The 23184-nt window shown below is 50.7% G+C and overlaps 1 protein-coding gene across 3 annotated transcripts in view; it reads left to right on the forward strand.

Annotated features, from left to right (window-relative positions):
- LOC140386620 (uncharacterized) overlaps positions 1-23184 on the forward strand; it is a 171641-nt gene that overhangs the window by 87432 nt on the left and 61025 nt on the right. Inside the window, exons 1-3 of one of the 3 annotated variants that reach the window (XM_072469098.1) lie at positions 1126-1742; positions 3779-3863; positions 7238-11746. The exons of 1 other annotated variant lie outside the window; for it this stretch is intronic. In XM_072469098.1, coding sequence (XP_072325199.1) covers positions 1678-1742; positions 3779-3863; positions 7238-8617 — 1530 coding nt within the window. In that variant the 5' untranslated portion in view covers positions 1126-1677 and the 3' untranslated portion in view covers positions 8618-11746. Of the gene's footprint in view, positions 1-1125; positions 1743-3778; positions 3864-7237; positions 11747-23184 lie in introns of those variants that run through there. One more of the 3 variants, XM_072469100.1, reaches the window with a different exon arrangement.

A 23184-nucleotide genomic window follows, 5' to 3' on the forward strand; every position in this document is an offset into this window, starting at 1 on the left:
TTTCAGGGATCTATGTACATGGACACCGAGATCTCTCTGCTCATCCACACTTCCAAGAATCTTACCATTAGCCCAGTATCTGTCTTCCTGTTATTCCTTCCAAAATGAATCACCTCACACTTAAACTCCATTTGCCACCTCTCAGCCCAGCGCTGCAGCTTATCTATGTCCCTCTGTAACTTGTAACATCCTTCCGCACTGTCCACAACTCCACCGACTTTAGTGTCATCTGCAAATTTACTCACCCATCCTTCTACGCCCTCCTCCAGGTCATTTATAAAAATGACAAACAGCAGTGGCCCCAAAACAGCTCCTTGTGGTACACCACTAGTAACTGGACTCCAGTCTGAACATTTTCCATCAACCACCACCCTTTGTCTTCTTCCAGCTAGCCAATTTCTGATCCAAACTGCTAAATCACCTTGAATCCCATGCCTCCAGTATTTTCTGCAGTAGCCTACCGTGGGGAACCTTATCAAACGCTTTACTGAAATCCATATACACCAGATCAACTGCTTTACCCTCATCCACCTGTTTGGTCACCTTCTCAAAGAACTCAATAAGGTTTGTGAGGCACAACCTACCCTTCACAAAACCATGTTGACTATCTCTAATCAAATTATCCCTTTCCAGATGATTATACATCCTATCTCTTATAAACCTTAACAGAAGTAAGGCTTACTGGTCTATAGTTACCGGGGTTGTCCCTACTCCCCTTCTTGAACAAGGGGACAACATTTGCTATCCTCCAGTCTTCTGGCACTATTCCTGTAGACAAAGATGACTTACAGGTCAAAGCCAAAGGCTCAGCAATCTCCTCCCTCGCTTCCCAGAGAATCCTAGGATAAATCCCATCCGGCCCAGGGGACTTATCTATTTTCACACTTTCCAGAATTGCTAACACCTTCTCCTTATGAACCTCAAGCCTTTCTAGTCTAGTAGCCTGAATCTCAGTATTCTCCTCGACAACATTGTCTTTTTCCTGTGTGAATACTGACGAAAAATATTCATTTTAGCATACGGAACTTTTAATCAGGGACGCTTTTGTTACGGGCATGGGGTCAGCGTACATCCGCCAGCGCCTATTAGAAGCGGGTACGCTTGACCTTGCGGAAACCAGGCGCCAACAGTAGCCTCCCGTAACGTACAGTCGTACCCCCCCGACCGCAGGGGATCCTCATGGACATAGTGGGCCCCACCAGCTACCGCCCCCAACCCACCCCAAGCCTGCGCCGCGCGGCAGCCAGCCAACCCCGGGGTGCCCAAATGCTACTTCTGCGGGCAGACCAAATACCCCCGGCAGCGCTGCCCGCCGCGGAGTGCAACCTGCAAGACCTGCGGTAAGAAGGGACATTTTGCTGCTGTGTGCCAGGCCCGATCGATCGCTGCAGTTTCTAGGCCCAGAGTTCCTGCACACCCCATGTGTGACCCGTGGGCGCTGGCATCTTCTTCCCGGCAGACCACGTGCGGCCCGTGGGCACCGCCATCTTCGCCAATCGCCATTTTGGACGGCGCCGCAGGACCCCTGCTCGTCAGGAACTTCGTCTGGCCGTTCATCGCCTGCCACCACCGCCGGCCAGCCCGGGACCTACCAGCACCAGCCGCAGCTCGCCTTCATCACCCTCGACCAGTCCCAGCCTCACAACCACGCAACCGCGACGACTACGGTGAAAATCGATGGGCACAAGACTTCCTGCCTTCGTGACTCCAGGAGCACGGAAAGCTTCATCCACCCCTCTACGGTAAGGTGCTGCTCCCTCACGGTACACCCCGTCACTCAGAGAATCTCCCTGCCTCCGGATCCCATTCCGTGGAAATCCGGGGGCACTGCATCACCACCCTCACCATCCAGGGCATAGAATTCAGCAACTTCCGACTCTACGTCCTCCCCAACCTCTGCGCTGCCCTGTTACTCGGCCTGGATTTCCAATGCAATCTCCAAAGCCTAACTTTAAAATTTGGCGGACCCCTACCATCGTATGCAGCCTCACGACCCTTAAGGTCGATCCACCTTCCTTGTTTGCAAACCTCACCCCGGATTGCAAACCCGTCGCCACCAGGAGCAGACGGTACAGTGCCCAGGACAGGACTTTCATCAGGTCGGAGGTCCAGTGGCTACTGCGGGAAGGCATCATTGAGGCCAGCAACAGCCCCTGGAGAGCCCAAGTGGTAGTAGTAAATACTGGGGAGAAACACAGGATGGTCATTGACTACAGTCAGACCATCAATCGGTACACGGAGCTCGACGCGTACTCCCTCCCACGCATATCTGATGTGGTCAATCAGATTGCACAGTACCGGGTCTTTTCTACAGTGGACCTGAAATCTGCCTACCACCAGCTCCCCATCCGCAAGGCGGACCGCCAATACACTGCGTTCGAAGCAGATGGCCGCCTTTACCATTTCCTTAGGGTTCCCTTCGGCGTCACAAACGGGATCTCGGTCTTCCAACGTGAGATGGACCGAATGGTTGACCGGTACGGACTGCGGGACACCTTCCCGTACCTAGATAAAGTCAGCATCTGTGGCCACGATCAGCAGGACCACGACGCTAACCTTCTCAAATTTCTCCACACCGACAAACTCCTTAATCTCACGTACAATAAGGAGAAGTGCGTGTTCCGCACCAACCGCTTAGCCATAAGAACCAGGAGTAGGCCATCTGGCCCCTCGAGTCTGCTCCGCCATTCCTGAGATCATGGCTGATCTTTTGTGGACTCAGCTCCACTTTCCGGCCCGAACACCATAACCCTTAATCCCTTTATTCTTCCAAAAACTATCTATCTTTATCTTAAAAACATTTAATGAAGGAGCCTCAACTGCTTCACTGGGCAAGGAATTCCATACATTCACAACCCTTTGGGTGAAGAAGTTCCTCCTAAACTCAGTCCTAGATCTACTTCCCCTTATTTTGAGGCTATGCCCCCGAATTCTGCTTTCACCCACCAGTGGAAACAACCTGCCCGCATCTATCCTATCTATTCCCTTCATAATTTTATATGTTTCTATAAGATCCCCCCCCTCATCCTTCTAAATTCCAACGAGTACAGTCCCAGTCTACTCAACCTCTCCTCGTAATCCAACCCCTTCAGCTCTGGGATTAACCTAGTGAATCTCCTCTGCACACCCTCCAGCACCAGTACGTCCTTTCTCAGGTAAGAAGACAAAAACTGAACACAATACTCCAGGTGTGGCCTCACTAACACCTTATACAATTGTAGCATAACCTCCCTATTCTGAATACTCCATCCCTCTAGCAATGAAGGACAAAATTCCAATTGCCTTCTTAATCACCTGTTGCACCTGTAAACCAACTTTTTTGCGACTAATGCACTAGCACACCCAGGTCTCTCTGCACAGCAGCATGTTTTAATATTTTATCATTTAAATAATAATCCCTTTTGCTGTTATTCCTACCAAAATGGATAACCTCACATTTGTCAACAGTGTATCCCATCTGCCAGACCCTAGCCCATTCACTTAACCTATCCAAATCCCTCTGCAGACTTCCAGTATCCTCTGCACTTTTTGCTTTACCACTCATCTTAGTGTTGTCTGCAAACTTTGACACATTGCCCTTGGTCCCCAACTCAAAATCATCTATGTTAATTTTGAACAATTGTGGGCCCAACACTGATCCCTGAGGGACACCGCTAGCTACTGATTGCCAACCAGAGAAACACCCATTAATCCCGACTCTTTGCTTTCTATTAATTAACCAATCCTCTAACAATGCTACTACTTTACCCTTAATGCCATGCATTTTTATCTTATGCAGCAACCTTTTGTGTGGCACCTTGTCAAAGGCTTTCCGGAAATCCAGATATACCACATCCATCGGTTCCCCATTATCTACTGCACTGGTAATGTCCTCAGAAAATTCCACTAAATTAGTTAGGCACAACCTGCCCTTTATGAACCAATGCTGCATCTGCCCAATGGGACAATTTCCATCCAGATGCCTCACTATTTCTTCCTTGATGATAGATTCCAGCATCTTTCCTGCTACCGAAATTAAGCTCACAGGCCTATAATTACCCACTTTCTGCCTACCTCCTTTTTTAAACAATGGTGTCATGATTGCTAATTTCCAGTCCGCCGGGACCATCCCAGAGTCTAGTGAATTTTGATAAATTATCACTAGTTCATCCTTGGCTATGTTGTGGAAAACGGAGTTCTGGGGCCCGACTCCGACAGCAAGCGCCCCCTAATGAACTCGCCCTCCCCCACTGCCCCAAGGCCCTTAAACGATGCCTGGGGTTTTTCTCCCATTATGCCCAGTGGGTCCCTAACTATGCGGACAAGGCCCGCCCACTCCACTGTTTTCTCCCTGATGGCTGAGGCCCACCAGGCCTTCAACCGCATCAAGGCGGACATCGCCAAGGCCACGATGCACGTGGTTGACGAGTCCCTCCCTTTACAGGTCGAGAGCGATGCATCGGATGTCGCTCTGGCCGCCACCCTCAACCAGGCAGGCAGGCCCGTGGCATTCTTTTCCCGCACCCTCCATGCCTCTGAAATTCGGCACTACTCTGTCAAAAAGGACGCCCAAACCATCGTGGAAGCTCTGCGGCATTGGAGGCATTACCTGGCCGGCAGGAGATTCACTCTCCTCACTTAACAACGGTCGGCTGCCTTCATGTTCAATAATACACAGCGGGGCAAGATCAAAAATGATAAAATCTTAAGGTGGAGGATCAAGCTCTACACCTACAATTATGAGATTTTGTATCGCCCCGAGAAGCTCAACGAGCCCCCTAATGCCCTATCCCGAGGTACATGTGCCAGCGCACAAGTGGACCGACTCCCGGCCCTACACGATAGTCTCTGTCACCCGGTTCTTTCACTTCATAAAGGCCCGCAACCTGCCCTACTCCATTGCGGAGGTCAGGGCTGTCACCAGAGACTGCCAGGTCTGCGCGGAGTGCAAACTGCACTTCTACCGGCCAGACCGAGCGCACCTGGTGAAGGCCTCCTGCCCCTTTGAACGCCACAGCATGGACTTCAAAGGGCCCCTTCCCTCCACCGACCGAAACACGTACTTCCTGAACTTGGTCGATGAGTACTCCCGATTCCCCTTCACCATCCCATGCCCTGATATGACTTCTGCCACGGTCATTAAAGCGCTCAACAGCATCTTCGCCCTGTTCGGTTTCCCCGCTTATGTCCACAGCGACCGGGGATCCTCCTTTATGAGCGATGAGCTGCGTCAGTTCCTGCTCAGCAAGGGCATTGCCTCGAGCAGGATGACCCCCGGGGAAACGGGCAGGTGGAGAGGGAGAATGGGACGGTTGGAAGGCCGTCCTGCAGGCCCTGCGGTCTAAGAATCTCCCGGTCTCCCGTTGGCAGGAGGTCCTCCCCGACGCGCTCCACTCCATCCGATCACTACTCTGCACTGCAACTAATGAAACCCCCCATGAACGTCTCCTTGCCTTCTCCAGGAAGTCTACCTCCGGGGTTACACTCCCAACATGGCTGGCAGCTCCTGGACCCGTCCTCCTCCGCAAACACGTGCGGACCCACAAGGCGGTCCCGTTGGTCGAAAGAGTACAAATACTGCACGCGAACCCGCAGTACGCCTATGTGGCGTATCCCGATGGGCGCCAGGACACAGTCTCCCTCTGGGACCTGGCACCAGCTGGATCCCCACCCACGGCCCACCACCCGACACCCCCCCCCTCCGATTGCCCCAACGCCACTCCCCCTCCCCCCAGTGCACCTCACCACAGCCCCCGCCCCAGGACGATCCATCCTCCCACTGGTCCCACCCGGGGATGAAGACGAGGACAACACGCTCCCGGAGTCACAGGCGACCAAGTTGGTGCTCGCATCACCACCGGGACCGAGGCGATCCCAGCGGAGGATCAAGGCACCCAACTGACTGAACTTGTAAATTTTGCCTGAACTGTAAATTTTTCCACCAAACTGTAAAATTTTCCACCACCCCGCTGGACTCTTTTTTTTAACAGGGGGTGAATGTGGTAGTAACCACTGACTGTATAGTAGATGTAATAACGCTATAGTAGATGTAATACGCTAAGGCTCCTGTACTAGAGTTATGGGGGTAAATCCCTGCCTGCTCAGTAGGCGGAGTATAAATGCGTGTGCACACCAGAGCTGCACCCATTCTGGCAGCAGCTGCAGTAGGCCACACATCTCTGCTTAATAAAGCCTTGATTACTCTCTACTCTCGTCTTGTAGTAATTGATAGTGCATCAGGGAGCCAGTGGTGTGAGTGTGTGTGCAAGAAGGGGGAGCCAGGGGGGTGTGTGTGTGCAGGAGGGGGAGGAGCCGGGTTCTATGTGTGTGTGCAGGAGGGGGGAAGCCAGGGGTGGGTGTGTGTGTGCAGGAGGGGGGGAGCTTGGGGTGTGTGTGCAGGAGGGGGGGTGCCCGCTGCGAAACCAGAGCTCAGGCGATCGCAGCGCACGATCAGGGCGCCGGACAGACTCAACCTGTGAGCCCTTCACCCCCGCCAGATTTCAATGTTTTAATAGGGAGTGAATGTGGTGAAAATATTATTGGAACCATTCACCACTGTACTACATTGTACTATGCTGTTGCCCATGTGAGCTCCATCTATGGACCATTGTACTGTATTACACCGATTGTATCATGTTGGTGCCCTTGTGGGCTCCTCCGCCACTGTGAGGGGAGGTATATAGAGCAGCTGCCCTGTATGCGGCTCTCAGTGCAGAGCAGTCGCAGATAGACACTGTTCTAGTTGATTAAAGCCACTGTTCACTTCAACTCTCTGTCTCGTGTGAATTGATGGTCGCACCATGTGTGCAGGGGGGGGGGGGGGGGGGTGGAGCCAGGTATGTGTGTGTGAGTGTGTATGTGTGCAGGAAGGGGGTGGAACCAGGGCTGTGTGTGTGTGTGCAGGTGTGGGGGAGCCAGGGGTGTGTGTGTGTGTGTATGTAAGTGCAGGAGTGGGGGGGCCTGGGGTGTGTGTGCAGGAGTGGGTGAGCCAGGGGTGTGTCTGTGTGTGTAGGAGGGCGGGTGAGCCATGGGTGTGTGTATACAGGAGGGGGGGGGAGCCAGGGGAGTGTGTATTTATTTTGGGGGTGGGGCAGGCCGACCTATTCGGGACTGTGTGTTTGGCTGGATGTGAAACCGTTCTAGTCTGAGTATTTGGGTACATCTGTACTGCGTATTGTGTTTATCAGCATTTAACAGCACTCTGTCTTTGATTCACTGGCTGTTTGTTTGGACTCACACCACTTTGTTTTCTAACCAGGTGAATCGACCCTCGAACAGAAAGCACGATCCTACGGGGTTTTCTGGACTAAGGATTTGGGCATGTTTTACAGACACTCCAAAATTCCCAGTAATCTGCTCACAGAAAGTTGCTGAGCGCAATGCTGGAAATGCACACGGTGCCTGTGCAGGAACTGAGGAGAATTCTTCATTAAAACACCCCAGCCAGCAGCATGGCTGGCTGTGGAAAAATCCGGATGATTCCCAAACGGCTAGAGTCACCTTTCAAAGTCCCACTATTGTAAAGAGGCCATCAGAGAGTGGGTGGATTCTCGGAGCAGGATTGGGGAAGGCGGTCCATCGCGACCCCAGCCAGTCGAAACGGCTGGTTCCAATGGCAGAGAAACACCTCTTTTCGAACTCTGCTTCACCTCAGTTCACCAGCCACATGCACAAGAGCACCAACTCTCTGGTGAAAATCTGGGAGGCTTACAAAGATTCACCAGCTCCTCCTCACTGGGGGGCGTTCCCCGGGGAAGCACAGAGTCCAGCGATTTGGGATCCGGAGCGGTTGTCAAAGGAATGGGGAAACAGGGGGCAGCCCTTGGAGGACATTTATAAACTTTCGCAACACAAGTTGAGAGATCTTGGCATAAACCTCTCGGACAGCGCAGCGAATGGCTGTGGGGGAACATTGGAGCGTCAGAATGATCTCCTCGAGGGAGAAGATGTGCCAGGGAAGCACTATCACCCCAAGCTCCCAGCAAATACTCAGCACATATCGTTCAGAGGCACAAAGTTAACCAGCGAGCAGTCACCCAGTGGATTCCATGCAGTGCAGACTCCCCCGCGCACTTATCGGTGTTCCTCATCTCAGGAGATGGTTCATGTCTTTCCGGAGCGATATGATGGACTGTGCCACCCATTTGAACATCACAGTCTCGGCCCTTCACCGCTGTGGCTCGCGGACAGGGCCGCTGTGGATCGATGGGGCAGTTTCCACCCCAAGGGCTTGGACAGCCTTTTATTCCAGGGCTGTAATGTGTCCAAAGAAAATTCTGACCACCATTACACTCAGTCACATGAGCCCCAGGCCGCTGAGGGAACGGCTCCGGGCCACCCTGGTGTGCTCGAAAAGTGGCCCTGTCCTGTGGTGGAGGCTGTGAAATGTACCAGTGTGAAGGCCTCTGCTCCCAAGTCTTTCTTAGACTGGAACGGCACTCTTGCACACTGGCCAGTTTCACTGGATTACCCTCAACCGAAGGTTTGGCCAATGCCCCTGTCATTCTATTACCCCCCGTCAGATGCCATCGAGTGGGACGATTCACCGTTGCCAGTTTGGTGTGGTGTCCCTCAGAGCCACACTTGGGAAAGTACCAGCCCAGAGCCCTGGCTTTTTCCCAGAATGAAACTGTACTAACTGGAGGAGGAGACATGGCTTGCTTTGGGCTCAGCGTCGGAGGGGACTGCCTACTGTCGGGCCTCCATCAGGCTGGAGCCTTGTCTTTGGAAAGTTCTTTTGCAGCCAGAATGGATGACAGGAGCACCACAGACAACCCAGCAGGAGGCAGCATGGAGACACGAGGGATGGCACTCTACCACCCTCTGTGCTGCTGAACGGGGTTTGAAGATGGCGATTCACCCAGAGAGAGAGCCCTGCTCCCAAAGCACCGAATTATGTTCACAAAATAGAATGAATAACATAGAACAGTACAGCACAGTACAGGCCCTTTGGCCCACAATGTTGTGCCAACCATTTATCCTAATCTGAGATCGACCTAACCTACACCCCTTCAATGTACTGCTGTCCATGTGCCTGTTCAAGAGTCGCTTAAATGTCCCTAATGACTCTGACTCCACCATCTCCGCCGGCAGTGCATTCCACGCACCCACCACTCTCTGTGTAAAGAACCTACCTCTGACATCTCCCCTATACCTTCCTCCAATCACCTTAAAATTATGTCCCCTCGTGACAGCCATTTCCGCCCTGGGGAAAAGTCTCTGGCTATCCACTCTATCCATGCCTCTCAACACCATGTACACCTCTATCAAGTCACTTCTCTTCCTTCTTCGCTTCAGTGAGAAAAGCCCTAGCTCCCTCAACCTTTATTCATAAGACATGGCCTCCAGTCCAGGCAGCATCCTGGTAAATGTCCTCTGTACACTCTCCAAAGCATCCACATCCTTCCTATAATGAGGCGACCAGAACTGGACACAATATTCCAAATGTGGTCTAACTAGGGTTTTGTAAAGCTGCAGCAAAACCTCGTGGCTCTTAAACTCAATGCCTCTGTTAATGAAAGCCAACACACCATATGCCTTCTTAACAACCCTATCATCCTGGGTGGCAACTTTGAGGGATCTATGTACATGGACCCTGTTGCTCTGCTGCTCCACACTTCCAAGAATCTTGCCTTTAACCCTATGTCCAGCATTCAAATTCGACCTTCCAAAATGAATCACTTCACATTCATCCTGGTTAATCTCCATCTGCCACTTCTCAGCCCAGCTCTCCATCCTGTCAATGTCCTGTTGTAACCTGAAACAACCCTCAACACTATCTAAAATACCACCAACCTTCGTGTCATCGGCAAACTTACTAATCCACCCTTCCACTTCCTCATCCAAGTCATTTATGAAAACAACAAAGAGCAGAGGTCCCAGAACAGATCCCTGTGGGACATCACTGGTTACTGACCTCCAGGCGGAATACTTTCCATCCACTACCACTCACTGTCTTCTTTCGGCCAGCCAATTCTGTATCCAGACAGCCACATTTCCCTGTATCCCATGCCCCCTGACTTTCTGAATGAGCCTATCATGGGGAACCTTATCAAATGCCTTACTGAAATCCATATACACCACATCCACTGCCCGACCTTCATCAATGTGTCTCGTCACATCCTCAAAGAATTCAATGAGGCTTGTGAGACTTGACCTGTCCCTCACAAAGGGCAAGGCCAATTCAAGTGGCCACCTCCTGCTTCAGCCTCTGGGTCAGGCAGCACAAATTGTTCATCCCTCCAGTTGCAGCCAGCCCTGACCCACTCTCTGTAACAGACACCAGCAGATTTTCAGGTTAGGGAGGAGCTCTGAAGTTTTGGCAGACCCCCCCCGTCAGTGTGGGGTGTGATGGTGCTGGTTTTTGGAACAGTCAGGGGGTCTTTGGACCCTGCCCCTCATTGATTAAGCTGTCCGTGCTCTCTGGGCACTGCCCATGGTTACTGAAAATGTCTGGGGGTCTCTGGGCATTGCCCATGGTTGCTGAAAATGTCTGGGGGTCTCTGGGCACTGCCCATGGTTGCTGAAAATATCTGGGGGTCTCTGGGCACTGCCTATGGTTGCTGAAAATGTCTGGGGGTCTCTGGGCACTGCCCATGGTTGCTGAAAATGTTTGGGGTCTCTGGGCACTGCCCATGGTTACTGGAAATGTCTGGGGGTCTCTGGGCACTGCCCATGGTTACTGAAGATGTCTGGGGGTCTCTGGGCACTGCCCATGGTTACTGAAAATGCTTGGGGGTCTCTGGGCACTGCCCATGGTTGCTGAAAATGTCTGGGGGTCTCTGGGCACTGCCCCTCATTGATTAAGGTGTCCACGCTCTCTGGGCACTGCCTCTGGTTGCTGAAAATGTCCGGGGGTCTCTGGGCACTGCCCCTGGTTGATTAAGTTGTCGGTGCTCTCTGGACACTGTCCCTGGTTCATGGAACTGTCCTGGGGTCTCTGGGAACTGCCCTGGGGTCTCTGGGAACTGCCCTGGGGTCTCTGGGAACTGCCCTGGGGTCTCTGGGAACTGCCCTGGGGTCTCTTGGTACTGTCCTGGGGTCTCTGGAAACTGTCCTGGGGGCTCTGGGAACTGCCCTGGGGTCTCTGGGCACTGACCTTCATTCATGGAACTGCCCTGGGCCTCTGGGAACTGCCCTGGGGTCTCTTGGTACTGTCCTGGGGTCTCTGGAAACTGTCCTGGGGTTCATGGAACTGTCCTGGGGTCTCTGGAAACTGTCCGGGGGTCTCTGGGAACTGTCCTGGGCACTGTCCCTGGTTCATGGAACTGTCCTGGGGTCTCTGGGAACTGTTCCGGGATCTCTGGGAACTGTCCAGGGGTCTCTGTAAACTATCCGTAGTTCATGGAACTGCCCTGGGGTCTCTGGGCACTGCCCCGCGGTCCCTGGGACTTCCCCTAGCTGATGGAGGTTCATTCTATCTCAATCTCGCTACTCCACCTTGACTCACAGAACAACTCAAAGATAAAGGTTGGAGACAGCCAGTCAGAACGCTAATGGAGCACAGCACAGTGCTGTGATACGCACAGCACACGCACAGCACAGTGCTGTGATACGCTCTGGTCTTTGTGTAAGGGTGGTGTACCACACGACGGTATGATAGTCTGTACAATTAGCTGACTGAGCGTTAACAATATGTGTGATGGGCGAAATTGAAAATGTTAAGCCAAGTTTGTATAGTGTGAGGAGAATTTGTAACTCAAGATCTCAGTAAAGCGTCTGCTGACTTGACCATGGCTGATGGCTGCTCAGTGGGTCACACAATGAATATGGAAGACGTTGATGGTGTTGACAGTGCGTCTGTGTTCCAGATGATTATACTCTATGCACGATCCTCAATATGAACAGCACAATGTCTGGTTTGCCCCCTGCCATCCTGGAATCCTCCCTTAGCCCCCCCCCCCCCAGAATCCTCCCCTCTACCCCGCCCCTCCCAGAACCCTCCCCACACACCACTCCGGAACCCTCCCCACACACCCCTCCGGAACCCTCCCCTCTCAACCCCCTCCCCCCCCCCACCTGCCCCTTGGAACCTCCCCTGTCAGCCAGCCTCTCAACCACCCCCCCTTCACCTCCCCACAACCTCTCCTCTCGCCCCCCTCCCCTGGAATAACCCCTCTTCTCCTCCTCCCCCGTAACATTCCTCCCGTCCCCCAGAACCTTATCCCCCCCCTCCCTCCCTCGGAATCTCCCCTCTTCCCTCCCCGGAACCGTCCCTCTACCCCCCCACCCCGCGGAGCCTCCCCTTGTCCCCTCCCCCTTCACCTCCCCTCTCTCCCCCCCCGGAACAACTCCTCCCCCCCCTCCCCCGGAACCTCCCGTTTCTCCCCACCCCCCGGAACATCCAATCTCCCCCCCTCACCCCCTCCCCCACGCCTCTCTCCGCCCCTCACCCCTCCCCTCTTGCCCCTCACCCGTCCCCCCCTCGTCCCCTCACCCCTTACCTTTCCACCCCTCCCCTCTCCCCCTCACCCACCCCCTCTCCCCCTCACCCTTTCCCTCTCCCCCTCACCCCTCTCCCACTCCCCTCTCCCCCTCACCCTTTCCCTCTCCCCCTCACCCATTCCCTCTCCCACTCCCCTCCCCTCTCCCCCTCATCCCTTCCCTCTCCCCCTCACCCCTCCCCCCTCATCCCTTTCCTTCTCCCCCCACCCCTCCCCTCACCCCTCCCCTCCCTCACCCCTTACCTCCCTCACCCCTACCCTCTCTCCCCCCCCCTCACCCCTCCCCTCTCTCCCCCTCACCTCTCCCCCCTCACCCCTTCCCTTCACCTTCTCCCCACCTCACCCCTACCCTCTCACCCTTTCACCCTTCGGAATCTCCCCCCTCTCCCACCCACCCCACCCCCGTCACCTCCCCAGAACCTTCCCTCCCCCCGCTCCTCATACTAACCTGAACCACTTTAGATAGTGCTCAACCAGAGGATATATTTCGATATATTGTTCCAGGTGTAAAATCGCTGAGATGTAATAAAAAATACTTTATGTTGCGGATAATTTATTGCGTTGATGCCCAGGGCGCCTTCTCCAGCAACATTCCAGATGGAGAGAGAAGACTGATTAGGGGCAAGGGCTCAGGGAGCATCTGACTGAGGACGGTGAGGTGCAGGGAGCGGCACATTCAGTGATGTGGAGTGGTACTGATCTTGCCAATGTTAGGCTGTAAGGAATTACAGGGCAGTCAATTTAACCTGGTGCGAGGTTGAAGCTTTTAGAAATTATTAATTGGGACACAGATAACAGCCACTTGGAAAGTGTGGATTATTTGTTTTTTAAAATATTTTTATTTTCCTTTTTCACATTTTCTCCCAAATTTACACCCACTAACAATAAACAATAATCAGTAACGAATGCAATGTCAATCCCCATATCAATAACAACAATCCCAACCTCCCACCAAACCCCCAAACAGCAGCCCACATGTTAAAATTTAAGGGAATCCAGTACATGAAAGCCAAATCTAACCAAATGGTTAACTTTATTGATGATTAATGGGGAGGGTAGGCAAAGGTGTCAGGATACTGGACCAGGCCCCAAATTGTGTTCGGAGACCAGACAAGAACCCCAAATAGTTTTCCAATTTGTAAAACTGTGATGAAACTACATTTCACCCCAGGAGTGAAGACTCCGACCAATATCTATCTTTTATGTTAAAAAAACTTTAACACAGAATTGACCACATTAACATCAAAGATATAACTTTACAATTAACAGTTAAACAGTTCTTAAATAAAAGGAAAAAATTTACTTACTATCGGCGCCTGCCACTAATTCCAATTAAACAATCCAATACGGTTCAAATGCCACTTATAAATAAAGTTAGCAATCAGGATTACTTGTTTAGCTGTGCAGACCTTTGGATATCTTCGATAATCTTTCTGTCTTGGCAGACTCAAATCCTATAGCAGACTGCTGTTCAACTTAAAATCTTGGAGCAGTGACCACAATTCAGTAAGTTTTAAAGTGCTGGTGGACAAGGATAAGAGTGGTCCTAGGGTGAATGTGCTAAATTGGGGGAAGGCTAATTATAACAATATTAGGCGGGAACTGAAGAACATAGATTGGGGGCAGATGTTTGAGGGCAAATCAACATCTGACATGTGGGAGGCTTTCAAGTGTCAGTTGAAAGGAATTCAGGAACAGCATGTTCCTGTGAGGAAGAAGGATAAATACGGCAATTTTCGGAGACCTTGGATAACGAGAGATATTGTAGGCCTCGTCAAAAAGAAAAAGGAGGCATTTGTCAGGGCTAAAAGGCTGGGAACAGACGAAGCCTGTGTGGAACATAAGGAAAGTAAGAAGGAACTTAAGCAAGGAGTCAGGAGGGCTAGAAGGGGTCACGAAAAGTCATTGGCAAATAGGGTTAAGGAAAATCCCAAGGCTTTTTACATGTTCATAAAAAGCAAGAGGATAGCCAGGGAAAGGGTTGGCCCACTGAAGGATAGGCAAGGGAATCTATGTGTGGAGCCAGAGGAAATGGGCAAGGTACTAAATGAATACTTTGCATCAGTATTCACCAAACAGAAGGAATTGGTAGATGTTGAGTCTGGAGAAGGATGTGTAGATAGCCTGGGTCACATTGAGATCCAAAAAGACGAGGTGTTGGGCGTCTTAAAAAATATTAAGGTAGATTAGTCCCCAGGGCCTGATGGGATCTACCCCAGAATACTGAAGGAGGCTGGAGAGGAAATTGCTGAGGCCTTGACAGAAATCTTTGGATCCTCACTGTCTTCAGGTGATGTCCCGGAGGACTGGAGAATAGCCAATGTTGTTCCTCTGTTTAAGAAGGGCAGCAAGGATAATCCAGAGAACTACAGGCCGGTGAGCCTTACTTCAGTGGTAGGGATATTACTGGAGAGAATTCTTCGAGACAGGATCTACTCCCATTTGGAAGCAAATGGACGTATTAGTGAGAGGCAGCATGGTTTTGTGAAGGGGAGGTCGTGTCTCACTAACTTGATAGAGTTTTTCGAGGAGGTCACAAAAATGCAGGTAGGGCAGTGGATGTGGTCTATATGGACTTCAGTAAGGCCTTTGACAAGGTCCCTCATGGTAGACTAGTACAAAAGGTGAAGTCACACGGGATCAGGGGTGAGCTGGAAAGGTGGATACAGAACTGGCTAGGTCACAGAAGGCAGAGAGTAGCAATGGAAGGATGCTTTTCTAATTGGAGGGCTGTGACCAGTGGTGTTCCGCAGGGATCAGTGCTGGGACCTTTGCTGTTTGTAGTATATATAAATGATTTGGAGGAAAATGTAACTGGTCTGATTAGTAAGTTTGCAGACGACACAAAGGTTAGTGGAATTGCGGATGGCGATAAGGACTGTCAGAGGATACAGCAGGATTTAGATTGTTTGGAGACTTGGGCGGAGAGATGGCAGATGGAGTTTAATCCGGACAAATGTGAGGTAATGCATTTTGGAAGCTCTAATGCAGGTAGGGAATATACAGTGAATGGTAGAACCCTCAAGAGTATTGAAAGTCAGAGAGATCTAGGTGTACAGGTCCACAGGTCACTGAAAGGGGCAACACAGGTGGAGAAGGTAGTCAAGAAGGCATACGGCATGCTTGCCTTCATTGGCCGGGGCATTGAGTATAAGAATTGACAAGTCATGTTGCAGCTGCATAGAACCTTAGTTAGGCCACACTTGGAGTATAGTGTTCAATTCTGGTCGCCATACTACCAGAAGGATGTGGAGGCTTTAGAGAGGGTGCAGAAGAGATTTCCCAGAATGTTGCCTGGTATGGAGGGCATTAGCTATAAGGAACGGTTGAATAAACTCGGTTTGTTCTCACTGGAACGACGGAGGTTGAGGGGCGACCTGATAGAGGTCTACAAAATTATGAGGGGCATAGACAGAGTGGATAGTCAGAGGCTTTTCCCCAGGGTAGAGGGGTCAATTACTAGGGGGCATAGGTTTAAGGTGCGAGGGGCAAGGTTTAGAGTAGATGTACGAGGCAAGTTTTGTACACAGAGGGTAGTGGGTGCCTGGAACTCGCTAGCGGAGGAGGTGGTGGAAGCAGGGACAATAGTGACATTTAAGGGGCATCTTGACAAATACATGAATAGGATGGGAATAGAGGGATACGGACCCAGGAAGTGTAGAAGATTGTAGTTTAGTCGGGCAGCATGTCCGGCACAGGCTTGCAGGGCCGAAGGGCCTGTTCCTGTGCTGTACATTTCTTTATTATTGTTCAGTCTGCAAAACTACAGAAGGACCTGGCTCATCCCATTAATTACACCATCTGTAACTCATGATCTGCTTAGCTGAGGCTAAGCACCACCCCCTCATAAATCATCTACACTCCAGGGAATCTCCTGCAATGAAAACAGTGTTCAGTGGCGGCACAATGGTTAGCACTGCTGCTTCACAGCACCAGGGACCCGGGTTCAATTCCGACCTTGGGTTACTGTCTGTGTGAAGTTTGCACATTCTCCCTGTGTCTGCGTGGGTTTCCTCTGGGTTCTCCGGTTTCCTCCCAAAGTCCAAAAATGTGCAGGTTAGGTAGATTGGCCATGCTAAATTACCCATTAATGTCCAAAGGTTGGGCGGGGTTACAGGGATAAGGTGGGAGATTGGAGCTAGATAGGGGGGTCTTTTAAAAATATATACTTTTATTCTCCTTTTTCACATTTTCTCCCAAATTTACACCCACCAACAATAATCAGTAACGAATGCAATGCCAATCCCCATATCAATAACAATCCCATCCTCCCACCAAACCCCCAAACAGCAGCCCACATGTTAACATAAACAAATGACAAAAAGGAATCAGGAATCGCGCACAGTCTCCATGAACACATACAGTTACCCTCCCCCAACCCTCCCAGCGCCGCTCCCCCACCCCGCGCAACGTTCGTATAATCCAATTCTTGAAAGTGCATAATGAATAACGCCCATGAATTGTAGAACCACTCCATCCTACCCCTCAGTTCAAATTAGACATTTTTGCGGAGTCAGGAATTCCAGCAGGTCCTCCCGCCACGCCAGGGTGGAGAGGTTGATCTCCACCCTAACAGGATCCGCCTTCGGGCAATCAACGAGGCAAAAGCTACAACATCTGCCTCCGCACCCGTTTCCAACCACGGCTGGTCCGACACCTCCCAAGGGCCCGGGTCCAGTTTCACGTGCACCACTTTAGAGATTACCCTAAAAACCTTCTTCCAGTAGTCCTCCAGTTTTGGACAGGACCAAACATATGAATGTGGTTTGCTCCCCACCCCGCAACGTTCACACACATCTTCTACCCCCTCAAAGAGCCGGCTCATCCTCGCCCTGTTAAGGTGTTCTCTATATACCACCTTCAGCTGTATCAGCCCCAACCTCGCACACGAGGTGGAGGCATTCACTCTCCAGAGCACCTCACACCAGAACCCCTCCTCCATACCCTCTCCGACTCTTGCTCCCACTTTGCCTTGATCCCTTCCAGCGGTGCATTTTCCTCTTCCAAAATAGCCCCGTAAACCACCAATACTACCCCCTTCTCCAGTCCCCCTGTCGTCAACACCTCCTCCAGCAATGTGGAAGCCGGCTCTACTGGGAAGCTCTGTATCTTCTTTCTGGCAAAGTCTCGAACCTGCATGTATCTAAATGTTTCCCCCTGCTCCAGCCCATACTTGGCTCCCAGCATCTTCAATCCTGCAAACCCACCCCCAAGAAACAAATCTTTTAGTGTCCTAATTCCTTTCTCCTCCCACTCTGAAAATTTCCATCCCGCTTCCCTGGCTCTAATCTATGGTTCCCTCGAATCAGCATTTCCCTTGACCCTGCCCCCAACCCGATGTGCTGGCTAAACTGCCTCCAAATTCTCAACAAAGCTATTAGTAGCAGACTCCCTGAATATCTCCCCGGGGACGTTAGGAGCGGCGTTGTTACTAGTGCCTTCAATCCCTGCAGGAACTCTCCTCCACTCTGACCCATTGGAAGTCAACCCCTCGGACCCAGCTCTGCACCTTGTCCACATTCGCCGCCCAGTAATAATACATCAGGTTCGGAAGACCAAAACCCCTTGCCTGCCTTTCTCTCTGTAATAGCACCTTTCGAATTCAGGCCACCTTGCACACACCCTCTCACACACACTCTCACTGTCTCTCACACACACTCACTCTCACACACGCACACTCTCACACACACACTGTCTCACACATACACTTCACTCTCACACACAGACATACACACTCATTCTGTCACTCACGCACTCTCACACACACTGGTTTAGCACTGGGCTAAATAGCTGGCTTTTAAAGCAGGCCACACTCTCACATACACACACACATACTCTCACTCTGTCTCTCACATACTCTCTACTCTCAGACGCACTCTCATTCTGTCTCACACACTCTCACAGAAACACACACACTGTCTTGCACACACTCACAGACACACACACTCCTGTCTATCACACACACACAATCTCACTGTCACACACACACTCTCCCTCTGTCTCACACACTCTCACTCTGTCTCACAGACTCTCACTCAAACACACACTGTCTTCACACACTCTCACTCTGCCTCTCACACACACTCTCTGTCTCATACACACACACACTCTCACTCTACCTCTCACACACACTCTCACTCTGTCTCTCACACTCTACTTCACACACGCACACTGGTACTGTCTATTTCACACACACAACTCTCTGTCTCTTTTTTAAACACAAAAACGTACTCTGTCTCACACACACAGACATACACACACTCTCACTGCCTCTCACACACGCACTCGCTCTGTCTCTCACGCATACATACACACACACTGTCTCACACACAAACACACGCACACTGGCATTCTGTCTCTTACACACACTCACTCTGGCTCTCACACACACTCTCACAAACGCACTCTGTCTCACTGAAACACACACACTCGCACTCTGCCTTGCACACACCCTCTCACACACACACACACACACACACTCACACACTAAGACACACTCACTCTGTCTCACACACTTGAACAGAAACACACTCACACTCTGTCTCTCACACACACTCTCACTCACACACTCATACACACACTCACTCTGCCTCACACACACACTCACACATACACTTCACTCTGTCACACACACACAGACATACATACTCATTCTGTCACTCACGCACGCTCTCTCACACACTGGTTTAGCACTGGGCTAAATAGCTGGCTTTTAAAGCAGGCCACACACACACACATTCTCTCACTCTGTCTTGCACGCACTCTAACACATACTCTAACTCTGTCTCTCACACACTCAGACGCACTCTCATTCTGTCTCTCACACACTCTCACAGAAACACACTGTCTTGCACACTCTCACAGACACACACACTCACTCTTGTCTATATCTCACACACACAATCTCACTCTGTCACACACACACTCTCCCTCTGTCTCACTCTGTCTCACAGACTCACTGAAACACACTGTCTTCACACACTCACGTACACACACTCTCACTCTGCCTCTCACACACACTCTCACTCTGTCTCTCACTATCTCACACACGCACACTGGTACTATATTTCACACACACAACTCTCACTTTTTTAAACACAAAAACTCACTGTCTCACACACACATACATACACACACTCTCACTCTGCCTCTCACACACACACTGTCACTCTGTCTCTCACACACACACTCTGTCTCTCACACACAAACACGCACACTGGCATTCTCATACACTCACTCTGGCTCTCACACACACTCTCACTCTGTCTCTCACACTCAGACGCACTCTCATTCTGTCTCTCACACACTCACAGAAACACACACACTGTCTTGCACACACTCTCACAGACACACACACAATCTCACTCAGTCTCACTCTGTCACACACACAGACTCTCCCTCTGTCTCACACACTCTCACTGCCTCACAGACTCACTCAAACACACACTGTCTTCACACACTCACGCACACACACACACTCTCACTCTGCCTCTCACACACACTCTCTGTCTCGCATACAAACACACACTCAGTCTTGCATACACTCTCTCACACATACACACACTTACTCTGCCTCACACACACACACTGGTACTGTCTATTTCACACACACAACTCTCACTCTGTCTCACACACAAACATACACACACACTCTCACTCTGTCTCTCACACACACACTCTCACTCTGTCTCTCAGACACATACATACACACACACTCTGTCTCTCATACACAAACACACGCACACTGGCATTCTGTCTCTCTCACACACACTCACTGGCTCTCACACACTCACTCTACCTCTCATACTCTCACAAACGCACTCTCACTCTGTCTCATTGAAACACACACTCACACTCTGTCTTGCACACACCCTCTCACTCACACACACTCTATCTCACACACACTCACTCTGTCGCTCACACACAAACACATGCACTCTGTCTCTTTCACACACAACTCTCACTCTGTCTCACACACACTCAGCCTTGCACACACCCTCTCGCTCTGTCTCTCTCACACACACCAACCATGCACACACTCTCACTCTCTCTCACACATGCTCGCACTCTGTCTCACACACTTTACAAAGAACAAAGAAATGTACAGCACAGGAACAGGCCCTTCGGCCCTCCAAGCCCGTGCCGACCATACTGCCCGACTAAACTACAATCTTCTACACTTCCTGGGTCCGTATCCTTCTATTCCCATCCTATTCATATATTTGTCAAGATGCCCCTTGAATGTCCCTATCGTCCCTGCTTCCACTACCTCCTCCGGTAGTGAGTTCCTGGCACCCACTACCCTCTGCGTAAAAAACTTGCCTCGTACATCTACTCTAAACCTTGCCCCTCTCACCTTAAACCTATGCCCCCTAGTAATTGACCCCTCTACCCTGGGGAAAAGCCTCTGACTATCCACTCTGTCTATGCCCCTCATAATTTTGTATACCTCTATCAGGTCGCCCCTCAACCTCCTTCGTTCCAGTGAGAACAAACCGAGTTTATTCAATCGCTCCTCATAGCTTATGCCCTCCATACCAGGCAACATTCTGATAAATCTCTTCTGCACCCTCTCTAAACCCTCCACATCCTTCTGGTAGTGTGGCGACCAGAATTGAACACTATACTCCAAGTGTGGCCTAACTAAGGTTCTATACAGCTGCAACATGACTTGCCAATTCTTATACTCAATGCCCCGGCCAATGAAGGCAAGCATGCCGTATGCCTTCTTGACTACCTTCTCCACCTGTGTTGCCCCTTTCAATGACCTGTGGACCTGTACTCCTAGATCTCTTTGACTTTCAATACTCTTGAGGGTTCTACCATTCACTGTATATTCCCTACCTGCATTAGCCCTTCCAAAATGCATTACCTCACATTTGTCCGGATTAAACTCCATCTGCCATCTCTCCGCCCAAGTCTCCAGACAATCTAAATCCTGCTGTATCCTCAGACAGTCCTCATCGCTATCCGCAATTCCACCAACCTTTGTGTCGTCTGCAAACTTACTAATCAGACCAGTTACATTTTCCTCCAAATCATTTATATATACTACAAAGAGCAAAGGTCCCAGCACTGATCCCTGTGGAACACCACTGGTCACAGCCCTCCAATTAGAAAAGCATCCCTCCATTGCTACCCTCTGCCTTCTATGGCCTAGCCAGTTCTGTATCCACCTTGCCAGTTCACCCCTGATCCCGTGTGACTTCACCTTTTGTACTAGTCTACCATGAGGGACCTTGTCAAAGGCCTTACTGAAGTCCATATAGACAACATCTACTGCCCTACCTGCATCAATCATCTTAGTGACCTCCTCGAAAAACTCTATCAAGTTAGTGAGACACGACCTCCCCTTCACAAAACCGTGCTGCCTCTCACTAATACGTCCATTTGCTTCCAAATGGGAGTAGATCCTGTCTCGAAGAATTCTCTCCAGTAATTTCCCTACCACTGAAGTAAGGCTCACCGGCCTGTAGTTCCCGGGATTATCCTTGCTACCCTTCTTAAACAGAGGAACAACATTGGCTATTCTCCAGTCCTCCGGGACATCCCCTGAAGACAGCGAGGATCCAAAGATTTCTGTCAAGGCCTCAGCAATTTCCTCTCCAGCCTCCTTCAGTATTCTGGGGTAGATCCCATCAGGCCCTGGGGACTTATCCAGCTTAATATTTTTTAAGACGCCCAACACCTCGTCTTTTTGGATCTCAATGTGACCCAGGCTATCTACACCCCCTTCTCCAGACTCAACATCTACCAATTCCTTCTCTTTGGTGAATACTGATGCAAAGTATTCATTTAGTACCTTGCCCATTTCCTCTGGCTCCACACATAGATTCCCTTGCCTATCCTTCAGTGAGCCAACCCTTTCCCTGGCTACCCTCTTGCTTTTTATATACGTGTAAAAAGCCTTGGGATTTTCCTTAACCCTATTTGCCAATGACTTTTCATGACCCCTTCTAGCCCTCCTGACTCCTTGCTTAAGTTCCTTCCTACTTTCCTTATATTCCTTAACAGCCTTCGTCTGTTCCCAGCCTTTTAGCCCTGACAAATGCCTCCTTTTTCTTTTTGACGAGGCCTACAGTATCACTCGTCATCCAAGGTTCCCGAAAATTGCCGTATTTATCTTTCTTCCTCACAGGAACATGCCTGTCCTGTATTCCTTTCAACTGACACTTGAAAGCCTCCCACATGTCAGATGTTGATTTGCCCTCAAACATCCGCCCCCAATCTATGTTCTTCAGTTCCCGCCTAATATTGTTATAATTAGCCTTCCCCCAATTTAGCACATTCATCCTCGGACCACTCTTATCCTTGTCCACCAGTACTTTAAAACTTACTGAATTGTGGTCACTGTTACCGAAATGCTCCCCTACTGAAACATCTACCACCTGGCCGGGCTCATTCCCCAATACCAGGTCCAGTACCGCCCCTTCCCTAGTTGGACTGTTTACATATTGTTTTAAGAAGCCCTCCTGGATGCTCCTTACAAACTCCGCCCCGTCTAAGCCCCTGGCACTAAGTGAGTCCCAGTCAATATTGGGGAAGTTGAAGTCTCCCATCGCCACAACCCTGTTGTTTTTACTCTTTTCCAAAATCTGTCTACCTATCTGCTCCTCTATCTCCCGCTGGCTGTTGGGAGGCCTGTAGTATACCTCCAACATTGTGACTGCACCCTTCTTATTCCTGATCTCTACCCATATAGCCTCACTGCCCTCTGAGGTGTCCTCTCGCAGTATAGCTGTGATATTCTCCCGAACAAGTA

This window comes from Scyliorhinus torazame, chromosome 12 (assembly GCF_047496885.1).
Source record: "Scyliorhinus torazame isolate Kashiwa2021f chromosome 12, sScyTor2.1, whole genome shotgun sequence".
NCBI lineage: Eukaryota > Metazoa > Chordata > Chondrichthyes > Carcharhiniformes > Scyliorhinidae > Scyliorhinus > Scyliorhinus torazame.